Raw genomic sequence first — 24,166 nt, 5'->3', positions numbered from 1 at the left:
ACAGGAACGAAATTTCCCTCCTCCGTGACAGAGGAAGGTTCCCCCCTGTACCCCCCCCCCTCCCCCCACCTCCCTTTTTCCCAAAGAGGGTTAGAAAGAGAGAAAAAGGCAGCTATTAATAAAGCAGAATATTATTAGGCCTCATGCTTATCTGTTCAAGGTCGCTCTGGCAGGGAGCCCAGAAGCAGGCAAGCTGGAAAAGAGAAGGCAAGGAGTGAACTGAGAGAAAATCCCAGCTGCACAAAACTTAAAACTGCATTCTACCAATCTACCCATGAAATTCGTTTAGAATATCTGATTGTTTTCATTATTATTCCAAAACATTCAGCCAGAGTGTCCCAGCACTGTCCCTTTTCTTAAAGGCACAGCCTCAAATGGTCACAGTCATGTAACACTGCGTTGGATTCCTTCATGGATGATCTGACTGCACTTCAAAAAAGAAAGCAGGGCAAAAAGCGACCTACTCGGTTATCTAAATTCCAATTACAGATATCAGGATCCTGGAGAGCAGAATGGTCTCTCTCCTTCTTTCATGCACCCAAAACTGACTGAAGTAGTAGCTTGAGAGCTGCAGACAAATCAATTCCATGACCATCATCCTCTGAACTAAAGGAGAGACAGGCATTAAGAGACAAAGCAGTCAGGAGTCCAACAGCATCAGTTCCACGCACGTAAGGCTGTTTCAAAAGCACCACAAAGACTGTCAGGGGCATTATTCTAAAGGCAATCACAAAACCATGATGTTTTCATAAACAGATTCTGAAAAATAACACTACTTGAGGTCTGAAGTAACCTGGTGAACCTCCCTAACACAACAGCAATTTCATCTGTTGCTCTGACATTTCAGATACTGTTTGGGGCACGTTACCTCCAACACCTCTCACCCAAGAACCTTCTTTTACTTTGCAAGTAATAACCATGTCACACACAGAACCTTCATCCTTTAAATGAAAAGAGATTTGCTTACCTATTCCAGGACATAATTATTGAACTGAACAGTCAGAGAGCACCACAACTGTGATGGAGGCTTGCAACAGCCTAAGCTCCTGCTCCCACCACAAGCTATTTGAGTGCTTTGCACAGCTGTCAGCCCGAAGCTGAGCCACTTGGGGAAAGCTAAAACCATAGAGCTGTTTTGGTTAGAAAAGACCTCTATGATCGAGTCCCACTGTCAACCTAACCCCATGACAGCCATTAAACCACATTCCAAAGTGCCATGTCCACACTTTTCTTTAACACTTCCACAGACATCACCACCTTCCTGGGCAACCTGTTCGCTTGCCTCACACTTTCCATAAAGAAATTTTTCCTAATATCCAACCTAAACCTCCCCTGGCACAATTTCAGGCCATTACATCTGGTCCTATAACCTGGAACTAGAGAGAAGAGACCAACCTCCACTTCACTCCACATCCACCTCACTCCAACATCCTTTTAGGGAACTGCAGAAAGCAATGAGATCTCCCCCTTACCCTCCTTTTCTCCAGGCTAAACAACCCCAGTTCCCTCAGTTACTTTTCACAGACATGTTCTCTAGGCCGTTCACCAGCTTTGTTGCCCTTCTCTGGACATGTTCCAGCACTTCAATGTCCTTCTTGGAGTGAGAGGCTATCTTGGTCCAGAAATTGGGTTCCATGTGTGAAATTAAGGCACAAACAAGGCCAAAAACTAAAGCAAGGGTATTTATTAAAGAATAAAGTACATTAAACAGGAAAAGAGAAGAAGGACAAAGACAGAGAGAAAACTGAGAAAGAGAGGGCAGGAGAGATATTACCAACCCAAAGTGCTTTTCTACCTTTGGCCAGAGGAGGGGACAGAAAGAAAGAGAGAGACCTCCCGGGATGTCTTTCTATCACCCCCCTCCCCAGGGCAGCTGCTGTCTCTGTGAGCAGAGATGATCTTATCTTTGTTGAGAGATTCCTCAGTTCTTGATGTAATCACCACCAGTATTAAAGGTGTGGCCCCACCAGTCCCAAGTACAGTTGGACAATCACTTGCTCACTCCTGCTGACAACACTATTCCTGATTGAAATCAGGATGCTCGTGGCCTTTTTGGCCACCTGAGCACACTGCTGGCTCATGTTCAGGCAGCAGTCAACCAGCACCCCCAGGTCCTTTTCTGCAGGACAACTTTCCAGCCACTCTGCTCTTTAGAGTTGGATGGTTGGTGCAACCCAAGTTCAGGACCAGGCACTTGGCCTTGCTAAACCCCATGGAACTGACCTCATTCAGGACCCATTACAGAGCCTTCCTACTCTCAAGCAGATCAATACTCCTTTTCCACTTAACACCATCTGCCAACTTACTGAAGGTGCTTTCAATTCCCCTCTTTAGATCATGGATAAAGATATTGAAGGGAACAGGTCCCAATACTGAATCCTGGAGAACACCACTACTGTCTGGCCACCATTGGATTTCACTCCATTCACTACTGCTTGGGTTTTGCACCAGCAGGCACTTGAGGTGCTGCTCCACCTGGCATTTTAGGCTGAAGAAAACTGCAGGATAAACCCTTTGCCTCCCTTCTTGGTGGTGTGTTCCCTCTTGCTCACTCCTGTGCCAGCACTGACACAGTTCAAGGACCTGAGCAAGCAGAAAATGCAGCCAGCAGTAAACACTTGGCCAAATCAACTTCAAATTAGATCACTACTGGGAAAATGAGCAACACTGCTGGAACAAGGAAAGCATCCTTGGCACAGGAAAGGAAATTATGGAATCACACCACTACTGGCTTAGAGCTGCAGAGACAGGCATGGAGTTGAATCCTCCACACCTCTTCCATGAGGATGGAGAACAAATGGAGTACTATGATTTCTAAACAACACTTTCCCCTGCTCACCTGTGTGCTTAAGAGCACCTATCCTTTTTGCCATGAATTCACTTGCAAAATCACAGAGTGGCTCTGTTTACAGCAGCAGAGCTGTGAAATACACCTCCAAGTGCTCTAGCAATAATCCCACAGAAGTATGACTTAGCAAATGCACCTTCAGTGCAGCTTTTCAGGAAGATCACTCACATTGCTGGCCATCAGACCTAGCTGTGTACTGCAGAACTACTCCGTCTCCCTGCTCAAATCCTGCCATTCCTCTTTATGAGGATGGATAAAGTCACACAGCCTATGGAGAAGCACCACATGCAAAGAGAGAGGCTTTCAAGATCACAGAATGCATTTGGTTGGAAGGGATGTTTAAAGGCCATTGAATCCAACCTTCCTGCAGTAAGCACTGACATCTCCAACCAGAGCAGGTTGCTCAGAGTTCCATCAAGCCTGACCTTGAATGTCTCCCAGGATGGGGCACCAGTTTCTGGTAGCTACAAGCTCTGCAACAGCAGAACAGTAGGGCTTACAGAATCAGAGCTGTTTCAGCTGGAAAATACCTCTAAGATCATTGAGTCCAACCATCAACCTAACACCACCATGGCCACTTAACATTGTCCCAAAGTGCCATGTCCACACCTTTCCTGAACACCTCCAGGGATGGTGACTCCATCACCTCCCTGGCCAGACTGTTCCAAAGCCTGACCACTCTTTCAATATAGAAATTTTTCCTAATGTCCAACCTAAACCTTCCCAGCACAATTTCAGGCCATTTCCTCTTGTTCTGTCACCTGATGCTAGGGAGAAGAGACCAACCCCCACCTCACTCCAGCCTGCTTTCAAGGAATTTCAGAGGGCAATGAAGTCTCCCCTCAGCCTCCTCTTCTCCAGACTAGGCAGAGCGGAGGCTTCAATTTCCCTTGGTGCAGTTTACATCAGATGTTCCAGCAATGTTTAGGCTGCTAAATCCCACCAGTTTTAGAAAACACCCAAAAGCATTGTACAGAAGATCCAAAAATAAAAGGAAAGCAGTACTTGTCAGTGTCTTCTCAGTAGACAGACCATCAGACAACTTGCTAAAGACACGATACATGTCCCAGAGCATAGATGTGAATTTTCCCTCTACTCTGTAGGAGCAAGGAAGTAGACATAGACCACTCAAATACACCCTGAGATCCATCAACTATAAATATCAGCCCTGGAAAAAGAGAAGATCTCTTCCTTGAAGGCAAATAGCACCAGCCAAATCTGGTAACAGGATACTGAGCACATGGGGAAACGTCTTCCATATTTCTGAGACAAAATAGCTGGCAGGGTGATCATTGTGTCACTAGGAAGGTGACATCTCTGAAGAAGTTGAATGAAGTCTGGTATTATTCAGCAGGAGGAGACACCCCTCTCATCATGGTATCAAAACAGTGCTAAACAAAGGTAAATGAACCGTTAAAAGTTCTGTGCTGCAGATAACAGCAATGAAGAGCCATCACACCATCCATGAGTGACTGCTACAGCATGTCTGCCAGCTGTCAATCCCAAACTCTAATGCAGAGCTCTCAAGTCAAGAGAGACAGGGAGCTACTGGAGAGAGTCCAAAGGAGGCTACAAAGATGCTGAGAGGCCTGGAGCATCTCTGAGAGGAGGGAAGGCTGAGAGCCCTGGGGCTGTTTAGCCTGGAGAGGAGCAGGCAGAGGGGATCTTCTAAGTGCTCAGCAAGAGCTAAACCGTGTGGGGACAAAAGGATGGGGCCAAACACTTTTCAGTGGTGCCCAGTGATAGGACAAGAGGGAATGCAGACAATCTGAAACACAAGAGGTTCCCCCTCTGAACAGGGAAGTGTGAGGGTAGTGGAGCCCTGGAGTAGGCTGCCAGAAAGGTTGTGGAGTCTCCTTCTGTGGGGAGATTCCAAACCCACCTGGACATTGCAATCCTGGGCAACTGCTCTGGGAGACCCTGCTTTAACAGGAGAATTGGACTGGATGATCTCCAGACGCCACTTCCAAATCCTTCCATTTTATTGAATATGGGGGGGGGGGGGGGGGGAACCTTTCTGGGCTAAGAAGATTTGCCCTAGACTAAAGAACCTCAAACACCACAAAGACTATCCTCGACTCCAAATCTTCTGCCTTCTTCCCTAGTATGTGCCTTTCACACCGAGATGGAATACCACAGAACATACACTGATTTGTGCCCCAAAGCCTCAGAATTCCTGCATTGTCCTGAAGCAATTTCATGTCAGTATGTTCCTAACTGCTACTGAAACACAGCTCAGAGCTCTCTCCAGCTGACTACTTGGTCCTACAATAATTATGCTCTTCAGAAGGATATTCCACCCACTCCTGCAATGAGGAGCTAAATTAGCTCCATGCACAAAATGCCAAGTAAAAATTTAAACAACTTTCAGATCTCTGCTGTTGGTAAGGCAACCACAGGCTAAGCTGGCCCCAGCACAAGTAAATAGTTTCAAACTGTGTTTTCATAAACAGGGCTGCTTTAATATTTTGACAAGTTACTTTGTTTTCTAGCACTCTAGTACACAACTCTAAAAGGTTGATCTCTCTTCCTCTTGATCCTCTCAGTATTCTTCCCATCTCAGAGGTCAAAGGTATTTATCTCCATCTTCAGTATCTAAATACTGGACAATACTGTCCCACCTCTAAAACCACACCACAGCACGTGGTGTAGTTATTAGAGAGCATTCAAGCCTCCAGCTACAAAAACAAGCTGCTGAAAACAACTCTTGTTTCCCACAAAGGACAATTTCCAGCCCACCACAAGTACATATTGTTACTTCTGTTCAGAGGTATAAAGAGATAACCTTGCTGTAATGTATTTCACATGCAGAGATGCACAATGTACATGTGAAAAGCTTATCCACGTGAACTGCAGAGCCACATGATGTTGTTCAAGCACTATGAATAAACTTCATTCATCATGATCTGAAGGAATTGCATCGTTTCCTTCATGCACCCCACCATGAACCTACTTCCTCCAAATTTTGATCCTCCCCCAGCAGCAGGAACATTTCAATAAATACTTTTATAACCGAGTTTTCTGCCCCTGCTGTCACAAATGAAAGATCTCCTCTCCAAAAATTATCCTTATTCAGAAAAATAAGATAGAAATAATTTGATCTGGGACCAAAGGTTTTCTCACACCAACAGGTAAAAAAAAACCTAATCCACTCCAATGAAACTGATGTACAGAAACCCCACAAGATTTCGAACAAAGAAAAAGGAGATCTTCTTTCTAAGTCAGTCAATGCTCATCTCTTACTCTAAACCAGCAAGAGATTATGGATCTTAAAGTGCTGCTTTTATGCATTGTAAAAGCTCCTTTGGAAGCTTTTCTGACTCCCTCTGACACCTGTGCTGTCAGGCCAATAGCAATGGAACTCCTACAAGTGGGCTGTTATATTTTCCTTGGCACACATCCCACAGAAAGCTTGGGCAAATGTTTTCTCCAACACAAAAGCACTTTCACCGTCTATGTGTGCACACCTACATGAGCCCTCCAGTACTTAAAGGGAGCTTATAGCATGGAGACAGTCTTTGCAGCAGACCTGCCACAACAGGGCAAGGGCTGAGGGTCTGAAACTAAAAGAGAGAGACTTAAGACTACGTGGAAGGAAGAAATATTCTACACCAACAGTAGTGAAACACTGGCCCAGGTTTCCCAGAGAGGTGGTAGATGCCCCATTCCCAGTAACATTAGAGGTCAGGTTGTTTGGGGCTTTGAGCAATCTGCTTTAGTTGAACAGGTCCCTGCTGAGTGCAGGGGGGATGAACTGGATGACCTTTAAAGGTCTCTTACAACTCAAACCATCCTCTGACTCTTTGATTCTTCACAAAAGTTTTATCATCAATGTTGTTTTGGAAAAGCCAGTACAACTCACTTGCAGTGTCACCACTCATGAGGACTAAAACTATCACACAGCCTCTGATAAGGAGAAATTACCAGCATTGTCATTCTGTTTCACTGGAAGTAAAATGTTGGAGGATCCTTACGCTCAAGGCTTTGTCCTCCTGGAGCAAAGGATGCAGAACTCAAAGCTCTTAAAGCTTTTCTAGACCTCATGATGACACTAAGAGGGTTGGAGGTACTCCAGGCTAAGGCTGCTCCTCATGTCCTTAATTCTTCCCTTCAACATGGTCAGGCAGCTTCAGCTTGTTGATATTCCCAATCAAACTTTTATAAGAACAATACTGAAGGCAGGTGAAAATTCACATCATGAAGAAAAGTGACCAAGACTTCCTTTTTTAATAAAAATGCCAACTCTTCTAGAAAGACAAGTAAGGGTGTGAGGAGACAACAGAGATGATCAAAACCCTATACTTTATATTCACCATGTTCAAGAAGCTTCTTAAGCCAAACCAAGCAGACAGCTGGCTGCATTTGTGTAAGCTGTGTGCATCTTCTGTCTGTCAAAGTCTCCAGAGCAACAGCTAAGCAAACCTTTGTCCTACAGTGAAAAACTGCTCAGCGAAGGCAGAGAGCCTTTTCCACAAACATGTAGAGTGACCAGCATGAATCCTGCCACCTCATGTAAATAAAGCCAGGCTCATTTCTTCGACTTCCTCAATCAAGTATTGGGTAAGACCTGCATCTTTGTACTAAAAAGGCAAAAACTCTAACGAGCATGTGTAAGCTCACGGCAAGAATGAGGGAGCAGACATGTGACAGATGATCGCTCTGCTACTTGTGAGACTCAGATTGCAAGGTGATAGGCATGGTACCAGAATAAAGCCTAAGCAAGGTGCAGCTTTAATACTCCACAGTTAAGAATAAAAATCAAATAAGAATCCCTGAAAACATGCTGGCAGCAAGCGTCTGAGCTGACTGTAACCAAGCCTTAATGACAGGAGAAGACAAGCGATTAGAGCTGTGACACTTTATAAGACAGGCATGACACAGTAACACTGAACAGAAATGTCACTGTTTGAAAGCTCCTGATAAATCACTTGGTAGGCACAAGGAATCAACCTTTCCATACACGGTACAGATTAATCCAAAGAACATTTTTTGCTGATATTTAAGCTCTATGGATTTTAACATCTGTTAGAAATGTGACCACTTACCAAAATGAAGAGAGATTCCAGCACAGCACAGCTTGTCTCTTGAGTACAATAGGCATGGTTATGAAAACATCTTCAAGATGATAATATGCCCACCTGAAGCATTCTTACCTGCAGGACATCTTGGATCTTCACCCACACATCAACCATGTCATAGAGCTTGATGTCACCATCATATTGGCTGCAAGGAGAGGCCACTGTTTGCTGAAGGTGTCCAAGGACAACAGCGTGCGCAGCAGCCACGGCATTGAACTTGTCGAAGAGAAGCTCTAGTAGTTCCAGCAGCAACCTGTAAACCACCAAGACAACATCCACTCAGTTTCCAGAAGACACCATAGGCACACAGACACTGCAGCACATCAGAGGAACAAGCCAGGAGTCAGCAGACTGTGACTTCACAGAACCATAGAATACTTCAGGTTGGAAGGGCCCTGTAAAGGTAATCTAGGCCAACCACCTGCAGTGATTTCTCCTATCTTACAGTTTAAAACTATGCCCCCTTATCCTGTCACAACAGACCCTGCTAAAAAGTCTGCTTCATCTTTCAAGTGCCCCCTTTCAGGTGCCAGCTCTCACTAGCACTTGAGAGTAAACCAACAAAATTCAGATGGAAAATGGTATTTCCCAGCTGATTATCAGCCCCTGAATGCTGGCACGGCCTCACTGGCAGCTGCTGTGCCACACACTGCAAACTGAAATGCTACTTAACAAAAAGTTGTGCAGCCATGGATGGGTGCACAGGAAACCTCCGTTATGGTCCCCTCACACTGAAAAAGAGAAAGATAAATTTGCTTTCACTTGGGACAGTGTAAAATCCACCTTCAACAGACTCTCACAGAGATATAAATGTTCTCCCACTGTTGCTCATGCTGCTCTTGATGTACCTTCTACAAACTGTCTCACTCCCCCAAGATGAGAAACTGTACCAATATACAGACGATATTCCAACTAGAGGAATTTCCTTTGGCACGGTGGGAGAAGCAGCAGCACGACAAGTTTTAGACAAAGCAGAAATTGTGATTTCAGCTGAGTAACATCAAGGACCAAGTCAAGAAGTAACATTTTTAGGTACCTGCCTGGTGGCATGGTCCTCCTGACACCCATGGCAGTTTCACATGCCAAACTTGGGCAAGGCAACCACGGCTTGTAGAAGCCAATGAATCAGGGCTCTAAAGCATCTCCTTGCTGTGCTGGGCCACCTTTCTCCAGAGCCCAGTACTACTTTTCCTATCGCAAGGGAGTAAATTGTCTCATGACAGCCCAGTACATCTGTATAGAGTCAGAGACTTATTTTGGTTGGAAAAGACCTCTAAGATCATTATCACCCTATCACAGTATAACTAAGGTTGGAAGAGTCCAACCTATCAACACAGACCTCATGACTAGACCATGGCACCAAGTGCCACATCCAATCTCCTCTTGAACGCCTCCAGGGATGGCGACTCCACCACCTCCCTGGGCAGCCTGTTCCAATGACGAATGACTCGCTCAGTGAAGAACTTCCTCCTCATCTCAAGTCTAAACCTCCCCTGGCGCAGCTTGAGACCGTGTCCCCTTGTTCTGGTGCTGGTTGCCTGGGAGAAGAGACCAACCCCTTCCTGGCTACAACCACCCTTCAGGTAGTTGTAGAGGGCAATGAGGTCACCCCTGAGCCTCCTCTTCTCCAGGCTAAACAACCCCAGCTCCCTCAGCCTCTCCTCATAGGGCTGTGCTCAAGGCCTCTCCCCAGCCTTGTTGCCCTTCTCTGGACACGTTCAAGTGTTTCGATATCCTTCTTAAACTGAGGGGCCCAGAACTGGACGCAGTACTCAAGGTGCAGCCTAACCAATGCAGAGTACAGGGGCACAATGACTGCCCTGCTCCTGCTGGCCACACTATTCCTAATGCAGGCCAGGATGCCATTGGCCACCTGGGCACACTGCTGGCTCATATTCAGTCGGCTGTCAATCAGCACCCCCAGGTCCCTCTCCATTTGGCAGCTCTCCAGCCACTCTGACCCCAGCCTGTAGCTCTGCATGGGATTGCCATAGCCAAAGTGCAGCACCCGGCACTTGGACTTGTTAAATGCCATCCCATTGGATTCTGCCCATCTGTCCAGTCTGTCGAGGTCCCTCTGCAGAGCCTTTCTACCCTCTGACTAACATCTGCTCCTAACTTGGTGTCATCTGCAAACTTGCTGATGACTGACTCGACCCCCTCATCCAGATCATCCATGATGATGTTAAAGAGGATAGGGCCCAGCACTGATCCCTGGGGGACACCACTGGTGACTGGCTGCCAGCTGGACGTGGCACCATTCACCACCACTCTCTGGGCTCGGCCCTCCAGCCAGTTCCTAACCTTGAGTCCAACCTTTGATCTAACATCACCATGGCCATTAAACCATGTCCCTATGTGCCATATCTACATGTCATAGCCGACATGGAGGGCAATATCTAACTCTGAAAGCTAGCAAGTTCTGGATCTGCACAACAGGCAGAAACTGCCAGAATGTTTCAACATCTGAGGTGGGCCAGAGTGGGAAAATACTCCAAAGTCAGTTTAAAAGTCATGATTTTAAATTGGTAAATGATCAAGCAAAGCTAAAATTACACTTTTTTACCTACTTCTCACCATTAATAAATCTGGAATTGCTGATAAATCACAACCATGTCAAGCACTTCTCCATGACAACCTGGTGGTTTGTAGATGGTGCAGTGATTCCACCACACACTCACAGTAAAATAAAACAACTGCAAATGCCCCAGTCTAGGAAAGTAGTACAGCAGATTCCTCAGGCTACTGGAGGAAACACATAGCTGGATTTCTCTCACTGAATTCATTTTTATGAAAAGGAAAACCACGGAAATGAAACCCAGAACATGAAGCAGCAATCAAAACCTCAATACAAGAATTAAAGACATATCAATCACTGGATCTTATTACAGCAGAATGGGGTTTGCAGAGCATGGTGCAATTTATCTCAAAGTGGCTCTGACAGATCAGAGAGACCTTTGGTATTCAGTTCAAATACATTTAAAGAGACAGAGCAGAGACTGTGAATGAGAAAAAGGAATTCTATCTTTACAGAAACATGGAATGGCAGGAGCTGGCTGCCATCTCTGAAGATCATCTACTCAAAGACCTCTGCTAGAACAGGGTCACCCAGAGTAAATCACACAGGAATAAATCCACATGGGTTTTGAGTATCTCCAGAGGAGACTCCACAACCTCTCTGGGCAGCCTGTTCCAGGGCTCTGCCACCTTCGAAGTGAAGAATTTTTTCCTTATGTTCAGATGGAGCCTCCTGTGTTCTGGTTTGTGTCCATTGCCCCTTGTCCTGTCACTAGGCACCACCACTGAGAAGAGTATGGCTCCATTCTCCTGAAACTTGTCCTTTAGATACTGGTAAATATTAATGAGATCCCTCCTCAGTCTCCTTGAAGCAGTTAAGCTGAACGAATGCACCAGGGAGAACCTGTCTAGACTGAAGTGAAATTTGCTAGAAACAGTCCTAAAAGAAGCTGCTCTCTCAGAAGGAAATGCACAAATATTGGAACAGGCTCCCCAGGAAGGTGGTTGAATCCCCATTCCTGGAGATGTTTAAAAGACACAGAGAAGTGGTGCTGAGGGACATGGCTTAGCACCAGACAAGGTAGAGTTAAAGAACAGTTGGACTTGATGATCTTAGAGGTCTTTTTCAACCAAAACAATTCTATAAGCCATCTAAATCAATCCCTATGCCATGTTGGTTCCACCCAATGGCTTTAACAGGAAGCCATAAATTGAGAAGTAAATCTCCACCCATAGCTAGAATAACTGAAGATTAGCAGCTATCTTCAGGAGAGTTGGACAATATGACCTTTAAAGGGCCCTTCCAAACCAAAGCGTTCAGTGATTCTATGATTACTCAATACAGCCAGGAAACACCATTTAAAATGGGATGGGTGAAGGCTCAAGCCAAAGACAATGAATCAATCACAAACTGGAACAGACAGTAGATGAGTTAACAAAAATGATGGAAACAAAACCAGAAGACATCAGATCCCAAACAGAACAATGGTTACACCAAAAATTAGGACATGGGCCAAGGATTGTGACAATGCTCACTTCCTCACAAACACTGACCTGTCTTGACTTTGCTGTCAATCAAGGAATCATCTGCTATGGTATCCCTACAGGCTAACCCTTATGTTGTCTTGAACAGACAATAACAAAACCATGACTTGCAACACACAACCACCTACTCCCAAGCAATGTGTATGCAAGATGATTATTTACAACAGCTCTTACACATTATAAAGAAAATACTATCATGAGTGGCTCTGTTCAGTACATAGCACAGTGCAGGGGTGTTCCACCAAAGCCATCAGAAGGCTGGATCACAGGTGAGCCTTGATATCTGCTGGTATCTCTGTGTGTGGTTTGCTTGGAGAATTTCACCGACTCCTGTACTGATTTTAACTGATTATTGATTAAGCATTGCCATATAATCATATAGACTGATTTTATGATTCACTGTAACAGTGTCCATGAATTTTAAACTGCTGCCACTTCAAAGTTATATGGCAGCCCCAATAACATGTTACATCACTACCACTAAAATCCTTGCACCCACATTCTCTTCATCATAAACCAATGACCAAGCCTGGCACTATGATGGGATCCAGCCACACCTCAACTCCTGTCTGTGAAGCAGTACAGAGAACAAAAGGGTCTCATTCTGAGCCTTATGACTCAACAGGAGGGTCTCCCTTATCCCTTTCACTCCCAACTGTGTAAAATCATTCCAGCCTAACCCCAAGTCAAGTTTCCTCTGCATGTTTCTCCCATAAGGTAACAGAATGAACTTTGCCACCCAACTGTGCTAATTTGCTCTAAGTTACCATTATTATTACAGTCATAGAATCACAGAACTGTTGTGGTTGGAAGAAACCTTTGACATCATCAAGTTGAATCAATCACCTTGAGCTCACAATCCCATCACAACTGCTAAACCAGTACTGCTAGTACCTATGTTGGGGATTCTTTAAGTGACTTAAAACACTAATCTGTGACATGGCAGGTTTTACACACCAAGAAAGATCAGACACCAATGAATCTTCATCAACAGCATCAGTCATCAAGACTTTACCACTACATGAAAGGTGTGACAACTCTAGAATCATCTACAAACACTACACATTACCTGCTCCTACGGCCTCCTCACTGCCCAGTTAGTGTAATGCACGTGCCTTTGCATAGCCCTAAATATTTAGTGACAACTCAGTGGCTCATCACACTTTTATCACTTCAGAAAAGAAAAATTCTGATCAAGTTCACTGCCATCTAATGAGCAACTCCAGTACACATGTAACCCAACAAAATGTGACGATAACACTTCCCAAATCCATATGTTAGGCTCTTGTAGCTCTGACAGACAGGCTCCGTCACATTTCACGGCAGCAGCTTAGGAGTTACCACATGCTTGCTGTGTCTACCCATCAGAAGTTGTTATCCCCAAAACAGGACAGAAGATCAGCAGTAGAATCTGAGATGTGCCCACAATCCTTAACCAACACAGAAGACTTAAGTGTGGTGGTTAACACTCACTAATGAGGCGCCTCTGCCACTTCATTTCAGAGTGCTGAGTATCTGCATACAGCTACTTTAGCTAGCTCTGGAAGCCAGCAGCTGAATAGTTAACAGAAGTAATTAAGAAGCTGTTGCCCATTTGCTGCTGTCACCATCAGAGAGTAACTTTGCTCTAGCACCACGCTGTGGCTAAAAACACCTGCCTGAGCCTACAGAAAATCAAGATTGAAGCTCTTCCCCTCTACTCTGCACTAATGAGATGATGGCTGGAGCACTGTGTTCAGTTCAAGAAGGACAAGGATATATTAGAGAGTATCCAACACAGGCTATGTCCAGAGAAGGGCCACAAGGATGATCAGAGGGCTGGAGCACCTCTCCTATGAGGACAGACTGAAGGAGTTGGGGCTGTTCAGTCTGCAGAAGAGAAGGCTCTGAGGTGACCTAATTGTGGCCTTCCAGTATCTGAAGGGGGCCTACAGGAGGCCTGGGGAGGGACTGCTCAGGATCTCAGGTAGTGATAGGACTAGGGGGAATGGAATGAAGCTGGAGGTAGGGAGATTCAGGCTAGATGTGAGGAGGAGGTTCTTCCCCATGAGAGTGGTGAAGCCCTGAAATGGGTTGTCCGGGGAGGTGGTCGAGGCCCCGTCCCTGGAGGTGTTTAAGCCCAGGCTGGATGAGGCTCTGTCCAGCCTGATCTAGTGTGGGGTGTCCCTGCCCATGGCAGGGGGGTTGGAACTAGATGATCCTTGTGGTCCCTTCCAACCCTGACTGATACTATGATACTATGACGATGGAGGGACTGGGCCACCTGTCTGATGAGTAAAGACTGAAAGACCTGGGGCTGTTTACCTTGGAGAAGACAACACAGAGGAGAACTTGTTAATATTTCAATATCAGAAGGGTAGGTGTCAAGCAGAAGGTGCCAGTCTCTTTTCAGGGGTGTCCTGTGATAGGATGAGGGGCAACAGACAAACAGGAACAGAGGAAATTCCCCCACAATGTGAAGAGAACCTTCCTTCACTGGGAAGGTGACAGAGCCCTAGAATAGGTTGCCCTCAAGTGACTGTCAGACATGACACATACTTAAGCAAAACAAAAGCAACTGGTGTGTATAGCAATTCTCCCAATATTTAAGAATAACAAAAGCATTCTTGGTACAAAGAGAGAAAGCACTGCTTTTATCCAGGTCTTTACAAACTTAAGGTGCCAGAAGGGAATAAACAGAAGTACAAAGGACATGGTGGTAAAGACAGCACCAGAAAACAGCTACTGTCAATATTAACCGCATTGCACTTTTAATGTAGAACTATAGAATCATTAAGGTTGCAAAAGACCTTAGAGGTCATCAAGTCCAATCTTTTCCCCAACATCTCCAGCACAGAACCACAGAATGTTAGGGGTTGGAAGGGACCCTGAAAGATCATCTAGTTCAATGCCCCTGCCCAGAGCAGGATCATCCAGGCAGGTTTTCAACATCTCCAGAGAAAGAGATTCCACAACTTCTCTGGGCGGCCTGTTCCAGTGTTTTGCCAACCTCACAGTGAAATAGGTTTTTTTATATGCTCATGTGAAACCTATGCTCCAGATTGCACCTGTGCCCCTTGTCCTTTCATTGGGCATTACTGGGAAGATCCTGGTTCTGTCCTCCTGACAGACATCCTTCACATATTTATTAACATTAATGAGGTCACACTTCAATCTTCTCTTCTCCAAGCTAAAAGAGACCCAGACCCCTCAGCTTTTCCTCATAAGGGAGATGTTCCACTCCTTGAATCATCTTTGTGGCTCTGCACTAGACTCTTTTAAGCAGTTTTGTCCCTCTGGAATTGAGGGGCCCAGAAGTGGACACAGTATTCCAGATGTGGCCTCACCAGGGCAGAGAAGAAGGGCAGGAGAACCTCTCTCAACCTACTAACCACTCCCCCCTTCTAAAAATCCTCAGGATGCCATTGGCCTTCTTGGTCACAAGGGGGCAAAATAATTATAGCCCACTGAGAAAATTTATTGTTGCAAGCCCAACATCTATCAATATTCTATTACAAATGAAATTTGTTACCTCCTTGTCATCCCAAAGTCCAACTCTGCAGGACCAAACTAGCTGACCAGTTAGACAAATTAATTTTTGTTGTCCTCAGGTGACCCTGACCTCACAATAAAAACATGGAATTGTTTAGGCTGGAAAAGACCTTCAAGGTCGAGTCCAACTATTACCTACTTGTTTGTGGAGTATTACTAAAATAATCTACTGAACAGATTTATTTGGGTTTAAATTCCCATTTTGGTTTTAAACTCTCTGTTCTCATTACACAGACTGATAGACACGAAGTCTCCCCTACCTGTGTTCTCTGGTGGCACTACTTACCATTTGCCATTCTCAACTAACACAGTACTTCCACACTCAGGACATGGTTTGGTGGGTATGGTGGTGTTGGGTCAGTGGTCGACCTTTGATGATCTTAGAGGATTTTTCCAGCCTTAATGATTTTGTATGACTAGGTAAAAGGAGGTTGTAGTGAGGTAGGGTAGGTTTCTTCTCCCTACTATGAGATGACAGAGCGAGAAGAAATGGCCTGAAATTGTGCCAGGGAAAGTTTAGGTTGGAGATTAGGAAAGACTTCTTAATGGAAAGAGTGGTTAGGCATTGAAACAGGCTGCCCAGGAAGGTGGTGGAGTCACCATTCCTGGAGATGTTCAAGAAATGTATGGAGATGGCACTTTGAGACATGGTTTTTAATGGCCCAAAGTGCCATTAGGCTAATGGTTGGACTCAATCTTAAAGCTTTCTTCCAAACAAAGCAATTCTATGACTCTATCTCCCTGTTACTAAGTCACCCAGCACTTCCAATCTTAGTTTTCTTTCCTCTACAAGCCTGAATCTGTCAGGTCATTTTTGGAACAAGGTGACCCAGAAGAGCCATGAACAGAGTCTGTGTCAGTCAGCCAACAAGACAGAACAGCATATAACAATATGGCCTAGATTTTATGCATATGAGGTTGCAGCACTGAATGATCTGAGGAGAACACACAGAGAATGACAGGAGACTGGCTCAGGCAATTTGTCAAAGAAATCTCCTAATCCCTTCGCCAAGAAATCTGGGCAATACGTTGAGACACAGTGACACACACCCAGAAGCAGCTCCAATTGTCCAGGCAATAATGGAGAATGAGGCGATGTGGAGTGACTGCTGACACCTGAATGAGGTCACTGATGCCAGCTCATGCATTTCAGCAGCAATAATGTTCTTTGCCTGTTCAGAGTGATGCCATAATTTCTATATTTATTTTAAAGCCTCAAGAGGAGGTAAAAAGCCAGAAGTGTATCAAAACCACGTAGGGAAATGTGCACTGAATCCAATTGATCGGATTTAGCAGACAAAATTGTCAATACAGCATCTCCTCCTGCACCAGATCTTCATGTAACCCTAACAAAATTTTGTCCCATAAATCTGCCTGTCAATAGACACGTCCAGATTACTATTACTCTAAAGTCAATCTTGCATAATTCAGAAGAGATTCACAAGGAGCAGGCTAACAAAGGCTACACCAGGCTAACACACATGGTCTCTTCTAGGATGCTTTGCCCTGACCAAGGGATTAGAAGGGACCTCTGGAGACCATCTAGTCCAACCACCCTGCTTTAGCAGCAGGGTCACCTAAATCAAGTTGCCCAGGATCACATTTATAAACATGAATCATAGAAAATATCCAATTGGAAGAGACCAAGATCATCCAGTCCAGCCCTCTGCACAGTACTGAAGGACTGACACTAAACTACATCCGTAAGTGCCAGGTCCACACAATGCTTAAACACCTCCATGGACTAACGGCTCCACCACTGCCCTGGGCAGACATAACCCTCTGGGCAGGTTATTGTCATAGAATCGATGGCCCAAGGCCAATGGGATGAGGTTCAACAAGGCAAAGTGCTTAGTCCTGTCTTTGGGTCACAAACACCCATGAAACACTTCAAGCTTGGGAAACAGTGGCTGGTAAGCTGCCCATAGAGAAAGACTTGGGGGAGTTAGTCAACAGCTGGCTGAATATGAAACAGAGTGTGCCCAGGTGGCCAAGAAGGCCAACAGCACTCTGGCCTGGATCAGAAACAGCATGGCTAGCAGAATTGGGGCAGGGATTGTACTGCTGTACTTGGCACTGGCAAGGCCACACTTTGAGTACTGGGTTCAGTTTTGGGTCCCTCAATCCAAGGACATTGAGATTCTGGAGTGTGTCCAAAGAAGAGCAACAAAGCTGGTGAAGTGTCTAGAGAACAAGTCTTGTGAGAAACATCTGGGGGAACTGAGGTTGTTCAGCCAGGAGAAAGGGAGGCTCAGGAGAGAACTTCTCACTCTCTACAACTCCCTAAATGGAGACTGGAGCCAGGTGGGGGTCAGTCTCTTCTCCCAAGTAGCAAGCAACACAATGAGAAGAAACAACCTCAGGTTGCATTCTTCCCTGAAAGTGTTGTCAATCCCTGGAACTGGCTGCCCAGGGAAGTGGTGGAGTCCCCATCCATGGAAGGATTCAAAAGATGTGCAAATGTGGTGGTGAGAGTGATGAATTTTGCAGCATTGGATTAATGGTTAGACTCAATGATTATGGAGGTCTTTTTTGCAATCTTCATGATTTGATGGTTCTAAGATATGAACTGACCCAACTTACCAATTTCAATGAATAGCCAGTAGTCAATCACTCAAGACTGGTTCATAAAACGAGTATGCATATGCATGGCACTTGGCCTTGTTAAACCTCAGCCCACTGATCCAGCCTGTCCAGATCCAGCCTTCCTATTCTCAAACAGATCCACAGTCCTACTCAATTTAGTGTTATCTGCAAACTTACTGAGAAGGGTGCACTTCATGCCCTCCTGCAGACCACTGATAAAGACATTAAAGATGACTGGCCCCAAAACTGAGCCCTGAAAACCACAGAAGATAGATCTTATGGAGATCCATCTTGCAAAGAACAGTTCCAGTGAACCCTGAAGAACAGCAGAAATTTAGTTCTGGGTTGCTTCCACACCTTGTTACTAACATAAATGAGGCTGCAAACCCATTAGAAACTTGGCCATTTATTTACTGACATAATTAGTTCCATACATGATTTCAAAGCTCTGCACCTGCAGCAGCTTAATTGGACTCTGCTACACTTGAAATCAGTAACTGAGCTGGAATTTTCCCCTTTCAAGTCATATTACATAGGAACTTAAAAATTCCTTTGGTATCAAGACCAGAGTAAAGCAATGAATCAATGCAGCACAAGGAGAAAGTATTTGTTTTGGTACCAAGTGCTCTTTACACCATGCATACCAGCAATCTAAAACAGCATTACAATTCAACCTGTTGTAAAGCTGCTCAAAAAGAAAGGTTAAGTTAAAAACAGAGGGAAATCAAGGACTTAATGCACCTCTTCCCAGTTCTATAATGCTGGTTCCAATGGTGTCTTCAATTTCAAACATCTCTTTAACCAAGAGATCCTCTTCTAGGGCAAAGCACAAAAGAAAGTGTCTCCCTTTCCCACATCCATAGTTGAGGAGCCACAAAGCCTGCCCTTTCTGAACACAGAATCAATCTTGTTGGAACAGACCTCAAAGATCATACAGTGCTGAAGAGTCAACACTAAATCATGTCCCCAGGCACCAGGTCCATTTCTGGTATCCCCAAGAGCTTTCCACAAGACAAAGATTCTGACCATTTTAACATTTATATCTCTGCTACTGCAGAACCACTGTTCCTTCAAATTTCAATTAACACATTCAGCAGGGCTCAAGCACTGGTCAAGTGAGGTGATTATCCCATTCTGCTGTACTCTTGTGAGAACCCACCTCAAGTACTGTGTCCAGTTCTGCTGCCCTCAGCACAAGAAGGACACAGAACTGTTGGAGTGGCCACAAAGATATCAGAGGGCTGGAGCACCTCTACTGCAAAATCAGGCTGAGGGAGTTCAGCCTGGAGAAGGCTCCAGGAAACCTTATAGTGGCCTTCCAGTACCTGAAGGGACCTAACAAGAAAGCTGGGGAGGGTCTTTTTATGTGGGCTTCTAATGATAGGACAAAAGGGAATGGATTGAAGCTGGAAGAGAGCAGATCTAGACTGGAGATTAGGAAGAAATTCTTTACAGTGAAGGTAGTGACACACTGGAACAGGTTGCTCAGGGATGTCTTAAATGCTCCTGCCCTGAAGGTGTCCAAGGCCAGGCTAGACATACCTTAAGCAAGCTGGTACAGTGCAAAGTGTTCCTGCCTATGGCAGGTGGGGATTGGATCTAGAGGATCTTGAATGTCCCCTTCCAGCCCAAACTATTCTCTGATTCTCATTCTCCAGACTTCTTTGTGCAGCAATCAAGGTTCAGCAGTTGAAATATCCTTACCTAGGTTGATTTTCCTGGGATAGATTCTCTCCTCTCTGGTAACCATTGTCTGCCACCTGGGTTGTGGACCTCTTAACAATCTGCTTGAGCTCCTGTTCTAGGCGATCCTGGATGGCTTTCACAGTTTCAGGGATTTTTCTCAGCTTGGCCAGCCCTTTAATGAGTATGCCCATGAAGACATTGCTGTTCTCCTCTGGATCCACCTCTGTATCTTCCTTGATTTCCAGAAGGCTTGTTTCTCGCACTGCAACAGATTTTAAAAAGCATAACCCAAGATTAAAAATACTAAACCCAACACTTAGCACCATGTAGAAGCAGCACAAACTTTTGGCTTCACAGAACTCTCACCACTTTGAGCAACTAAGGCAAAAGGAAGGAAACATACATTTAGAAGATTCTGACTGCAACCTCTTTTCAGGGAGTTGTAGAGAGCATGGAGATCTCACCACCAGCCTCAGTTTCTCCAGGTTAAACAACCCTATTTGCCTCAGCTGCTCCTCACAAGACCCACTCTCTAGACCCTTCAGTGCCCTTCTCTAGATAATCTCCAGCACCTCAATGTCTTTATGAGAATGAGGGGGGCCAAAACTGAACCCAGGATTCAAGGTGTAGCCTCACTAGTGCCATGTACAGGGAGATTATCCCTGCCCTGGACCTGCTTGCCACACTATTGCTGACCTAAACCAGAATGCTGGTGGACTACTTGGCCACCTGGACACATGCTGGCTCATCTTAAGCTGGCAGTCAACCAACAATCCCTGGTCTTTCTCTACTGAGCAACTTTCCAGCCACTCTGCCCCAAGCCTAGATGAGTCATGGGGATGTTGCAACTGACAGGAAACCTAACACTTGGCCTTGCTGAATTTCATACCATTTGCCTCTGCCTGTCAATGCAGCCTGACCAGATCCCTCAGTCAACCATATAAGGCACTATTAAGATTTATAAATGAGGTGGTATTATATCACTATGAATCCCTTGAATGCATTTCAGGGAGCTAAAAGCCCTAAATTTCTAACCCAGCTGTTCTTAGTTGCTTTATTCTTTAGAACAGCAATTTTTATTACAAAGAGTCTCAACTTTAACAGACTTCTGATGAATTCAGCAAAGTTTGCACTGCCAAAGTGAATATTGCTTGATGTTATCCTTTTCTGCTTTATTATGTCTGTCAAGGGGTTGATGAAGTTACTCAAATCTTTTAGCAAGGCTTCTAGAAAGGAAAAGTGTGAAGAATTAGAGATTTATTGTGGATAGTAAGAGGGATTGCACAGGGAGAAAGTCTGTTGCTAAGCAACAGGGAAGTGAAAAAGCAAGAGGTTGGTTTAAGTATGTTCATTAAGCAACATTTCTTAATTTGCAGATAACAGCCAGCAACAACAAAAGCATGTATCTGTTAAAGACTGGGTGAAACATTTAATAAATATATCCAAACACTTATGTGAAATAAGTGTCTTTAAGGCAAACTTAACTCAAACATCTTGGAAGGACTACAATCACACAGCTTTTAAACAGCCGGAGCAGCAGCACAGGGACACACGGCTCCAACGGATACAGCTGAAGCTGTGCCATCCACCATACCATAGCCTGGCACTGGAATCTATTTCATTTTACTGGTTCTGAACTCTGATAAGGGCTGTTGGATGACAGATGACTCCTGTGCTTTCAACTTCTCAACAGATTTTTTTTTTACTGAAATCAAAACTTAGCCAAGAACCTGAAATACATGTCACAAAAGATCCACCAGAAAGATTTAAATGACATGGCAGAAATGACAAATGGCATGTCACAACGAGCAGGCAGCCCTGTAGCTTTCTAAAGCTCTGACACTCTGAACAGAAGAGCATCAGCACCACTAAGTTAGCACAAGATCAAGAAAACAATATCCTAAAGAACCCATATGGTGCCACTTCATCAACAGCATCAAGATAAACAGGTACCACTCATTTCCATGTCAGTTTACACCAACCTCCACAGCAGAGACTTTCCCTCAGTGTAATCCCAGGCTGAGCACCTCTCCTTCAACCCAAACGCACACATTCTCTTGCATTTCACACTGGAGCAGCAGCAGCATTGCCTGGTTACTGGTGACCATGGATCCCAGGAGGTCACCATGTCACAATAGAGAATGACATCAGGTTTTAGGTAACAAACATCAGGGGGATCAAATGCACATTTTTTCCTCCCTCTCAAATTTTCTTTTCAGGTAAAGTCTACTTAAAGATGGAATATGGGCAAGTCATGGAGTTAGCTTCAACAAAACACTTGGCCAAGGGTTAGGGCTGGACTGGCCACTACACATGTTAACAGAGGCTCTCTATGAGCCCCTCTGCCTTCCCAATGGGAAAAGAAAGGGAAAAAGGGAGAGAGACTGATGGGTTGAAGAAAAGAGCTAAATAACTTTTAGTGAAAATAACAACAATAAATGAAATGGATAGAAATCAGTATCAAGCCCACACTCTACTGGCAATGATGTCACTGCCAACGCAGACGGTAGCAACAGGTACTGGGAAGTCCCAGACTGGACTCAGCAGCAGATGGGAACCAGATTCAGGGGCTCAATTCAGGAACACACGGATAGGGATCAAAGGCAGAGTGGATAGCATCCTCCTTTAATGCTTGCCATTGCAGAAGAGGCTTGACACTGGTGATCCCTCAGCTTTATCCTGAAGATGACATCCATGGGATGGAATCCCTTGTCAGTCAGTTTAGGGTCACCTGTCCTGTCCCTCTTCTGAGCAGGTGCTATCTCTGACTTTACTGCACCCCAACATGTGACACAAGAGGTACCATTGCTGTTGGTCTGCATGGGAGCAAGGCTAAGCAAGAGCCTTTTGCAGCCCAGCCCTTGGCAGTAACTCTCCCCATTAGTGTTCTCACTGCTGGAAGCAGCCACTGTGTGTGGAAACCTGCCCTAGAACAAATGCAGTTCCTGAGAAGTCAAATCACTGAGCATAATTAATTCTGTTCTGGCTCAAACCAGGACACCCTTAGAAACATCCAGAATTATAAGAAAAAAACCCAAAAAACCAAAACAAACAAACCAACACAACCAACAAAAAACAACCACAACCAGGACTAATACAGGAGATGCTCCAAACGCACATAAGCAATAACACCAATTAGAAGTTAACAACTCCTCTCATCTATCACAGACCTTTCAACCCACGAGGCTGCACAGCACTCTGTGTGCCATGCAGATGTTCTACCTACTTTGTTAATGCTACTTGTTATGCTCCAAACCCATCAGTATGCCAGGCACAAACACAGAAAATGAGCTCTTTGCAACACAAGCTGTGGAAAAGACAGCACTGGAAATGCTTCAGGAAGAAAGGGATTTTAAAAACATTAAGTGAAAACCTAAGTGTTTCATTCCTCTGGGTTCAATGCAAAGATTTTTGCAGCCTAAACAACCTTTTAGAGGAGAGGTCCCTCTCATTCCACTGCAGCCCCTTTGTAAGCAGGCTGTAAATTATTCTTAATATCAGACAATGAAAAGCCAAGAGGGAGGAAATGCTGCTGTATCCAAATGTGAGGACAGCATTTAGGAGAACTAAAGGCAGCAATCTTGCTAAGAACTCTGCCAGGGACATGAAGATGAACACTCTTCCATTTTCAAAAGAGCAAACCAATTTTGAACACCCTCAAATCATCAGGACATTGATTTACATCTCTTACAAACAACAGCAAAGTGAATGGTTCAATACCTAGTTGCAACACACGGGTATGGAAGTTTTGTTAGATCTGGTCTTTTGATAAAACAGTAGGGACCATGCTTCCTGCACATTCTGCCTATTAAACAGGTATCCTGGGTAGCTTTGGGGGCCCATTTATGTCTAAGATCTGACAAGACTCCAATCCCAGGCATCTGATGATGATGTTCTTTTCCTGTGTCTTCCCCACTTCAAACATCCTATTCTGCCATTTAATGTCATCAAGGAGTTATTTGACCACAAATGGCCTAGGAATCAGCCCATCCTGTCTTCTACCTAGTCAAAAAGAGCATCAAAGCAGACAGAGGCCTGTAAAGACATTCACCTTTCAAACTGCAATCCCACCTGCTATTCTGCAGGCAGTGCTCCATGGGTGAAAGATGACCCCCCTATATATCAGCTCTCAGAATTGAAACTATCTGCATTTACTCTTAAACCAACAATCCAAATGACTTCGTTATGCATTTGTATCAAAACACCACCACCACAAGATTGTCAGAATCTGCTCCTACATTTCACCACTCACCTTTTCTACCTGAAATGTTTCTCTTTAAAGAGCTGAGCTCATCAGTCACACTGTAAGCATTTGCTTTGTGAAGAAGCCAGGAAAAAACAAATGATCCTATGGATGTTTGCAGCTGTTATTGTT

General features: G+C 44.7%; 1 protein-coding gene across 1 annotated transcript in view; it reads right to left on the bottom strand.

Moving 5' to 3' along the window:
* Positions 1–24,166, bottom strand: part of EXOC4 (exocyst complex component 4) — a 517,764-nt gene that overhangs the window by 421,294 nt on the left and 72,304 nt on the right. Inside the window, exons 6-7 of the mRNA XM_068169085.1 lie at positions 19,810–20,053; positions 8,002–8,179 (exon numbers count right to left, since the gene is read on the bottom strand). Coding sequence (XP_068025186.1) covers positions 8,002–8,179; positions 19,810–20,053 — 422 coding nt within the window. The remainder of the gene's footprint in view (positions 1–8,001; positions 8,180–19,809; positions 20,054–24,166) is intronic.

The sequence above is a fragment of the Melanerpes formicivorus genome, unplaced genomic scaffold (assembly GCF_026170545.1).
Source record: "Melanerpes formicivorus ecotype bairdi unplaced genomic scaffold, bMelFor1.0.p_v2 SCAF_3, whole genome shotgun sequence".
In the NCBI taxonomy this organism is placed as follows: Eukaryota; Metazoa; Chordata; class Aves; order Piciformes; family Picidae; genus Melanerpes; species Melanerpes formicivorus.
Note: the sequence above shows the minus strand (reverse complement) of the source record. Positions and strands in the feature narration are given on the sequence as shown.